Source organism: Lepeophtheirus salmonis, chromosome 10 (genome assembly GCF_016086655.4).
Source record: "Lepeophtheirus salmonis chromosome 10, UVic_Lsal_1.4, whole genome shotgun sequence".
Taxonomy (NCBI): domain Eukaryota; kingdom Metazoa; phylum Arthropoda; class Copepoda; order Siphonostomatoida; family Caligidae; genus Lepeophtheirus; species Lepeophtheirus salmonis.
Window position 1 is genome coordinate 15,776,515 of NC_052140.2, and position 10,068 is coordinate 15,786,582.

The 10,068-nt window shown below is 33.7% G+C and overlaps 2 protein-coding genes across 2 annotated transcripts; both read left to right on the forward strand.

The window, feature by feature from the left end:
• The first annotated feature begins 3,988 nt into the window (after positions 1–3,988).
• Positions 3,989–8,292, forward strand: LOC121125179 (glutamate carboxypeptidase 2-like). Its single transcript, XM_040720313.2, has 2 exons — positions 3,989–4,854; positions 6,451–8,292. The coding sequence occupies exons 1-2, from the start codon at positions 4,247–4,249 to the stop codon at positions 6,884–6,886; spliced, it is 1,044 nt and encodes a 347-aa protein (XP_040576247.2). The 5' UTR covers positions 3,989–4,246; the 3' UTR covers positions 6,887–8,292.
• On the forward strand, positions 7,021–8,063 carry LOC139906466 (glutamate carboxypeptidase 2-like). Its single transcript, XM_071891363.1, has 2 exons — positions 7,021–7,042; positions 7,108–8,063. The coding sequence occupies exons 1-2, from the start codon at positions 7,021–7,023 to the stop codon at positions 8,061–8,063; spliced, it is 978 nt and encodes a 325-aa protein (XP_071747464.1).
• Positions 8,293–10,068: the final 1,776 nt, after the last annotated feature.

The window sequence follows — 10,068 nt, forward strand, 5'->3', positions numbered from 1 at the left end:
CCCAGAACGAGTTTTTTAGAAAAGGCTGAACAGAGTAATTTGTTTTGTTTATGAGGTTGGGAATGTTTCAAAAGTCAGTAATGTGAACAGATCGGAGTTGAATATTTTGAAGCATCATTGGTGCATTTCTGAATGTGAGGGATATCCTTACTTTATACTGGTCATTGATTATTTATCAAAATGGACTGAAGAAGAACCCTTGAAAGATAAGACAGCGCTTTCAGTGGAAAACTTTCCATTTAAACTAATTTGTCGTAACTCATGTGTGAAATTTCAAATTAATGGTCAAGGGCTTGTAAACTCTGTATCCACAGAGTTGCATCGACTCACAGGGATCCATCATCGACTAACAAATATATAAACGCCACAAGCTAACGGTCTGGTGGAGACAGAATGGGATGATTATGAATAAACTTCTTAAGGTTCTACAAGGAAAACCTAAAAGATGGTTGAGATATTTTGAGCTATTGCAATTTCCTCATCGTACAACTGTACATTGATCAACAAAGATTACGTCATTTTTTCTTTCATGTATCAGTCGATATTGTCTGTTACGTTTCCAAATATTTAGATGGTAGTGAAATAACTTGTAACGATTCCAATTTTATTTATGTAAACAATGAGGAAGAAATCAATATTTTGAATAAAATTGAAGAGACGAATGTGACGGAAATGATTATTAATATAAAGGAAAAACATTTAATACAGAATACAATAATATCAAGCTTGCACAGGTAACTCAAAAACTAAATACGACCAACGACAAGGCCTGACTGTTTCTTCCTTTTCAAAGGGGTAGCAAGTTTTACTGAAATACATGTACAGAAAGGTCATTAAAGGTGGTAAGACAGCTTTACCTTTCAAGGGACCTTACTTTATTTTAATGATTCATTACAAAAAAGATTGTACCCTGAAAATTAAAGCAAGAGAAATACTGAAGACAAAGGAAAACAGTTCTAACATAAAGCCATTCTTTGCTTCTCACAAAGGAGATGAAAAATTAGAGGGCACAAATAGAAAAGAAATATCTAAAGATGAGAAAAGATCGAAAACAGGGCGCTTTGCAATTACAGCCCTGCCACTCTTATTGGCGAAATTAAAAGACTGCTCAATTACATCTAACTGTTCAGAGCATTCCTCGCCCAAGAAAGAAAGGATGTTTACTCATCAAACCTGCAAAAATTGAAAGGATGAATGGTGATGATAATTATTGTTTCTTTCGGTACGTATTGTACACAAGCTCATTCAGGGATAGATGGGCCAATGAAAGCTGAACTTGTCTAGTCAATGTGAATTAAACCTTAAAAAAACATTGTATTATTTTTTACAAGAGTATAATTTTTACTGGGCGCAGTCATCGCATATCGATGTTAGACAGGTTATTATTTGCTAGAGGATGACAATAACAGAAGAAGTAAAGAAAATGCAGGGAACGTTGAATAACATCTTGGTAGAATAGATAGGATTGTATTTCAAAACCATAATTTGCAAGAGAGTAGTCATTTATTCTAGGATGTGGACATTCTAAATAAACGAGAAGGGATGTAGTTATTTCATTAAGAAGGGAGTACTTATTTCGTAGGGGGAGTACAAATCACATATGGAATAAGTACTAGGAAAGTAGTTATTCCATATGAGATTTCTACGGAGAGTCTTTTTATGGGAGTATATATTCCGTACTAAACCGGGCGTTCCAAATGTTATAAAAATGAAAATTTAAGAGGTTGCGTAGGAACTTATTATTCTTATTTTTTGGTAAACATCCAGTTCCAACCTTTTATGTGCAATAGTTTTAGAACTGAGGTAAGCTATTTACGTCAGATTTAAAATTTTTAGATGAAAGACTAAAAAAAGAAGGTTGTCGTGTCTAGTTACATCATTAAGATGCTCTCAGTTAGCTACCAGACGGTCTAGAGAGTCAGGAAACGGCTTGAAGCTGGAAACAAAATGGAAGACAAACCCACAAGTGGTCAACCAACCAAACTAACTCCAAAAGCTTCTCGAATACCCTTTGAAGCTCATTCAAGAATGAAAATTACTGAGCTGGCAAAGAAAAAGCCATTGCCAAGTCCACCGTCTCAAGAGTAGTAAAAATTGGTAGTCCATAGGACTTTAGAAAACGACGTTAAATTATTCAAGTCCACAAAAACAGTCGTCTCCAGCGCTGTAAACACATACTGAATTATCTTAAACATCATGGAAAGAGGGTAATTTTCTCTAGTGAAGAAAAATCACTTACTGTTGATCCTGTTATTAACAAGTAAAATGATGTATTTATAACACTTGATACATCCCGGGAAAACAGGATCCCCATAGAGAAACCCGTTTTCTGAACCTCCGTATCATCTGGTTGCTGACTGAGACCGTGTTCATGATGTTGCCGTTGTTGTGACCGCTGCGGACTAGAACTAGAAGCCTCCTTTTTCCACTTAAAGAGTATTCAATATTACCTAAACCGCTGACCTTACTACTAAAACTATCTCACCCAAAAAGTTCGAACCGGATGTTTTAAAAAACACCTACAAAACCTCTTACATTTTCATTTTAATAACATTCCAAGACTTTTTGAACTACTGGAACATAAAGTTTCGAAGATGTTGATGTTGATAGAGCTCATTGCACTTAAAGATTTAGGAACTATTCGATATGAAGACAACATTTCAGCGTGTTTGAACCATTCTATTATTTTTATATCCATTATTTAAAAAAAAGTAAATGTATCTAAAGTCCGTAAATCCATTACGTTATTCTGAAACTGGATCATTGTTATTTTGTATAAAAACTAAATAAGCTAAATCCCTTCATTACCTTTATTGTATCTTGCAGCCTTTCATATAAAAAGAAACAGAAGCCAGGCCCCAAATCAGTTGCTAGTTAGCCCATTCATCTTCACAACTATTGAATTATTATTCAATAACTATTGATATAGATTAACAAGAGATAGTTCTAATTCAACCCATGAACGCTCAGAACACTGATTGGGAGAAAAGAAGCATAAACATCGATAACTGACAACAAACCTTTATATTTTGTATTAGCGAGGTTATGCGGGACATACATACTTTTTTCACTAAAAATGGTCATAAAGTTAAGTTGTCACTTGTCGGTATCCACTCTACGTTATTATGAAACTTGTTAAGTGGCTGCAAGATTAATACTGACAATTGAACGTCATTGACATTTTAATTGTAATAGTACTTCTTTGATAATTTTTTTAATAAAAAAACAATTGGTCAATTATAGTCAACACATTTAATCGATTTTGAATTTCAATGATTGGCCAACAACAAACAAAAATAATTTATATGAATACATTCGCACTTTGCAACAAACAACTCGACGTAGGGGATATATTGACAATTGTATTTTCTGGTAATTTTAGTTGTAGAGATAATTGTCTGATTACCATACCATTTTGAATTTGAATAATTTGTGGACAAATTATGAAAATATGAATGGTTTAAAAACGCTCAAGCGTCGTCTTGATATCTCAGAATTCCTAAATCTTTAACCCTAATACACTTCGTCAATATCAACATCCCAAAAATAATAATTATACACATTAGCCTAAACTAAGCCGAATATCAAGAAAAGGCTATTTTCTATTTAAATGTTCATTGTGACTGCATTTTGAGAGTGGAAATTCAATTTGTAATTCATATTTATAATTGAATTTCCACTCTCAAAATGAATATTCATAGTCCGTGCGCTCAAAAGGTAATCTGTTTTCTTTGAATCTTTGAGTAGTATTTCTCATCATCATGTAGGTAGTACGCATAAAAAACGATGTAGCCCATTCTTCTTCACCTCCAAGGTCAAGGATTCATGAGGTAGCTACTAGCACTTTCTCCTTTATATTTGGGAATCCATTACGCAGCTCTGGCCAATCCAGAGATCTTCAACGGTGTCATTTCTTACATTATACATAGGATAGTAATTGATGCGGCCTCAAAATGAAAAAAATTAAATAAGTTTGTAAATTGAATCCATTCCAAGACTCTCCTTAGCCTGTATTCATTCCTCCACTCACACACGCCTTTAAAAACCCCTACGTTTGTAGTATTACGTACGTGTAGAATTGAATTAATACAGGTTCATTCTTAAATGAACGTAGATTTTAGTTGTTCAGTTATAGTATTAATAGCTATTACTTAGTTATTACTTCTAGTGCAAATGAGTAACTCTTTAAGTAAGGTGCAATCCACGCTTCCTTACGTGTAGTTTATTTATTTATTTTGTGTTCGCCATGTCATTCATCGATAAGTTTATTAACTCAAAATTGGGTCAAGGCATTGTCGTTGCTATTTTGTTCTTCATTGTGGGGCTGCTTATTGGGTTATTTGTAAAACCGGGACATGAAATAGAGATGAATAAGCTCACAGAAGATGGATTTCATAAAAAAAAGGATGGGCTAATACCTGAAATGCTTGATAAAGTTAAGCCCGATAATATTCGACAATTCCTTCGAATGCTCACAAAAGAGCCACATTTAGCAGCTTTGGAGAGGGATAAAGAGCTCTTGACATGGATGGAGAAGACGTGGACCAAAGACTTTGAACTAGATAAAGTAGACAAAGTGACATATGATGTGCTACTCTCATATCCTAATAGAACTAACCCTAATAAAATACGGATTCTGAATGAACAAGGTGAAGTAGTTTTCGAGTCTCGGCACATGGAAACTCCACTTCATGAGGATGATCAACATCCTAATTTCATCCATGCATTTAACGCATATGCTCCCGCAGGCGATGTTACTGGGGATTTAGTGTATGTGAACTATGGTCGAGTTGAGGATCTTCAGTATTTGGAAAAGATTGGGGTATCTATCGAAGGAAAAATTTGCATTTCGAGGTAATTTATAAAATGAGGTGTGCAATAACGTAGTACTTTAACTTAGGTATGGGCCTCACAGGTTAATGAAGATTATCTGTATATTCCCATTACTTATAATTAGTGATATGTCACTCCTTATTTAATCGGTCCAGTCCAGTCATTGGGGACCGGTTCTTCGGACTGTCAGAACTAGAACTGATTTTTAAAAAAAAATACAGTTGAGTGACTTCATCAAGGACCAAACTTTATAAGTTCATAGGGCTGATGGACCGGACCGAGACTGAACAGGACGGGACTGCAGTCTTCTAAGAACTGACACAACACTACTTATCATTGCTACCTGTTGTTTTTTATTGAAGTAACCAAAGGGTTTTAAAAAAGTTATATAGGTACTTTATATTATTCCTTACACCTATTAGATTGTATCGTTTGGGATCCCGGAATACTTTTTTCTAAGTGTTCTCGGGATTTTTACGCCTACTTTAAATTCCAGATTTAATTGTTATATAATAAAAGTTTCATTTAATTATACAAGCCAAGCAAAAACTTAAAAATTTTGTTCTTCAAATCTAGTAGTACTTGACCTTTTCTGTAGGTTTGAGTCAACTTTTGTTACCTTGGAGATCTTGATAGAATGTCGATTTTTTGTGGAGCAACCGAAAAGGTAGAACTATGCCTCATGGCCCTATGGACCCTTCCCAATTGTCAGTATCGTTTGTCGTTGAGTCTTTAGGTCAATTTTTGGTGGAATATTGAACAAAGGAAACGTAGAACTAAGAATTCATACTCTACAAAATCAAGAAAAACGATACAGACAGTAGGGAAGAGTTCATAACGCAATAAGGCATAGTGCTACTTTTTGCCCGTTCCTTCACCAAAAAATCGAGGTATTGGACACTGTAATGAGTTTGAAAATGACTGTTTTATTGCAATAAGATATCAATAATCTTAAACTTTACAATTTAGTCTCTTTAAGGAGGATTTATTTTCTTTAACAGTAAAGTATTTTCAGATTTTGAATTACGGGTAATAGTATTTGCAAGAATGTGTACTCTAAAAATAGTTGACCCATTAATATATTATGTAAAAAACCACATTGAAACCAGTTTTCATTTAAAGGTATAAGTATAATAATTAATAGAGTTATGAGGATTAATTGAATCAAACCAAAAACAAATAACTACGATCTATAATTAACATAAAAGTTGGTTTATTCAACCTTCTACTTTTATTTTCTAACTCCGATAAAATGCAATTAAAGGTTAACAAATCGCCTTATTTGAAGGAATTTTTATGAAGAAGAATAACTGGACGAGTTTATTTGAAGTTCAAATAACTATGATTTTATATACTAAAGAGTATATGGTACTAAATGGTTCCGTTTAACTGCAATATTGGTTTGTTTCTACCTACTTCATTTTGGAAAAAATAAATAAATAATATATAAAAACTACATTTTTTACCGATTTATATTTGGATATATTTCTCTGCTTTTTTACGGAATATAATTAATTATCACAGAATTTTAAAAAATTTAGCACTTTACTGGGAGGATTTTTGCCTCAAAAAAAAAAAAAATCAATAGTTAGTGTTTTATTTTTTTAATCTTTGCAGATATGGCAAAATATATCGTGGTAATCGACTCAAAAACTGTCAGGACAAAGGAGCCAAGGGTGTCATCATGTTTTCTGATCCTGCAGATGTAGCAGTACAAGGAACTAAGCCAGAAAATGTGTATCCAAACTCTATATTCCTTCCTGGAACTGGAATACAAAGAGGATCAACATATATTGGAAGTGGCGACCCATTTAGTCCTGGTTGGCCATCAGTCCCTCACAGTTACAGATTGAAAGAATCTGAAGGACTACCAAAATTCCTTCCCAGCCTATTGGATATGATGATGCCAAGAAATTATTGGAAATCATGGGAGGCCAGGACCCTCCAGAAGAATGGAAGGGCAAAGTTGAAGGAGTGTCTTATAAGTTGGGAGATGCCAAAAAAACTGGGTATGAAGGACATAAAGTCCGACTTACGGTCAATAATTTCTTAAGAACTGTACCTGACACAAATTTAATTGGATATATTAAGGGTGAGGTGGAGCCTGATCGTTATGTTATTTTAAGTAATCATAGAGATGCTTGGGGCTACGGTTCTGTTGACCCTTCATCTGGAACTGCACAAATGATGGAAGTAGTTCGAAATCTAGGTGCTCTTAAAAGAAGGGGTGGCGTCCACGCCGAACCATTATATTTTGTTCATGGGGATCTGAAGAATACGGATTAATTGGATCAACAGAGTTTGTTACTGATAAAATTCACAAGCTCAAAGATCGTGCTGTTGGATTAGTGAACACAGATGTTTGTGTTTCCGGACCAATAGCAAAGCCTGGAGCAAGTCCCGGAATACATGGGCTCGTTTTAGATGCTCTTAAAGCCGCTTCAGATCCAACAGGTTCTGAATCAAATTACTATGACTTTTGGACGAAATGGTGGAACTCGGATAAGGAACGTCATGAAGTACCCAAAGTTAAACTATTAACTTCAGGTTCGGACCATGATGGATTTGCATTTTCAGCCGGTGTTCCATCAGTGGATCTGAAATTCAAGGATGATACCAAAAAATATAAAGGAGTGGGGCAGTACCCTATGTATCATACAGGCTATGAAACATTTTATTTGATGAATAACATCATCGATCCGGACTTTCATATCCACCGCACTTGTGCACAAACATCAATTCATCTCCTCCTTCGATTTGCTGATTCAGCTGTGGTTCCCTATGACCTCGACGAAATACCTGTAGAAATGGAGAAGGGCTTTAAGGAAATCATGCAGAGTAATGTGACCAATGATATATTAATCCCTGCTGGAGTCACTTTTAAATACGTGAGAGCGGCCATCAATGATTTTAAAATAAGATGCCATGAATTTATGAGTAACATTGAGACTCGAAGTTCGAGTCCTTATGACCTTAGAGCTCTGAATGATCAACTCATGTATTTCCAGAAAGTATTTTTAAAGGAGCAGGACGTGATTTTTGCACCAGCAACATTTAATAAGTACGGATCTTCCGTATTCCCAGTCCTCAGGGATTATTATCATGAAATTGATAAGCTTACAGAGGAAGAGCTCAAGGATAGAGTAGAGGAAATCAAAAGACATTTATCAGATTTAATGATATATATTCAAATGGCTTCTAGTTATTTGGGGCCCATCGATGTTTTATAAAATTAATTGTTGTATTAATTGTTTTTATAATAGCTTTTTATATTCATGGACTTTGTTTATCATTCAGAGAGTTACTTTATTTAAACTTTGATTTTATAGTTTATACAGTTATGTATAGAACGGGTACTTTAGGTATCTATATATTATATATCTTTTTTATTGTTTGATGAATTTTATAATTAAATATTATGAAAAGTGTTCAAATAGATTACATATTTTTACGTCGTAATTTGTGTTTTATTGTTTCTCGGTTTGGTCATTGCACACATCCTCACCTTTGTTGTATTTTGCAACCTTTTCTCCTAAAATAAACAATTAAAAATGCCTAAAATCAGTTATTAATTTGCTAAGTAATTTTCCCCAACTTTATTATTATTTAATGATTACTGTATGATTTTGCATTTTCTCTTCATAAAAATTAAGAGGTAAAAAGTTTTCAATTTCAAAAATCAACATTACGTATGAAAAACTAGGTTTGTTCCATATATGGGGCAACGTGAAAAAAACGGCATAAAAAAGGAAGAAGATTCCTTAATTATACAACAAGGCTGTAAATGATTCACAGCTTAGCTGAAGCTAATTAGAATCAAACCTGATGAGGGAAAAGGAATGAGTAAAAGAAAAAGTTTATAACACAATATATTGTAAAATTAAATGTTAGAAACTCATTTGGTAAAAACCAAACCTTTAAGACAAGTGGTATAAAGGTTTTTTCTAAAATTAATCAGGCATGAGCCAAATATAAAATCAACAAGGTCGTATGACAGTCTGCAGCTAAAAAATGGAGCATGCTCATAAGAATTTTGACGGCGACACGTTAAATGTGATAGGCACATGTTATTTTTTATTTAATTCTATTATCATTCAGGGAGGTGTATTATTTTGTCACAAGAGGGCGACACTCTATGTAGCATTGTTTGCTCATGCATTATTGACTACGAGAATACTTTTTTTTCCACAAGGGTACAAAAGTGTGTCATGAATTATTTGATCAGTAACTTATATGAAATCACTCTTCTTTTAAATAAATTATGAAGGTGAATTCTTGGAACTCAGCGTTTCCTCGCAAATACAAAAATATACAGTCCAGCACCGAATTTTGTATCTTTTCAGTCTTGTAATTTTTTCTAGACGGATTTTCGATCCAGACGATGAATTGATATTTTTGAGTCTCACTTTATGGCACGTTTTTATTCGTTCTTACTCTATGGAAAGATTTATTTTCAGTCTCTCATACAGTATGAGAAACTGAATTTCTTCTTCTTTTTTTTCTAGATGAACAGTCATTGATGTTTTTGTTATATTTGAAAAAGATCTTAAATATATTTTTTTCTAAACAAAAACGGTATAGGCGGACTTTTTCTTGTACTGAATTAATTTGGTCCAACAAAAAAAACTAAACGGTCTCAGACTGGTATAGGATTTCCAGACCGAAACCCAACACTACTATCTTTTTAGTCACGTACATAGAAAATTGCATACGTCACGACGAAAAATGATAAAACAACGTATCTGTTGTTTCAAGAAAGAGAGAAAACAGCTTTCGTAACGTTGTTTTTAGCTTTAGGTACTAAGTGATCCTACAGTGTGTCTCAACCTTTCAATCACAAAAACAAAAAGGACATACTAAATCAGTTATTAGTAGCCAACTTTTCTCAAACTGTTACTCCTATCCTTTTCTTTCAATGTACCGTTTTAAATGCGTCAATTCTCCGGTACCCCCATAGTTACCAGTATAATAAACCACGCTAATAGGTAGACATGTTGTAGTTATTTGTTTTTGCTTTGATTCAATGAATTCCCTCTTACCTTTATTATACTTAAATTCTATTAAATGAAAACTTGTTTTCTATCAATAAGGCTTCATTGTGGTTTTTTAAATAATATATTAATGGGTCGAATATTTTTAGAAAACGTCATTTTGCATACATTTCAGAACTATTGTTATCCAAAATCTAAAAATACTATTCAAGAAAATATATCGTCTTTACAAGAAATAAATGGA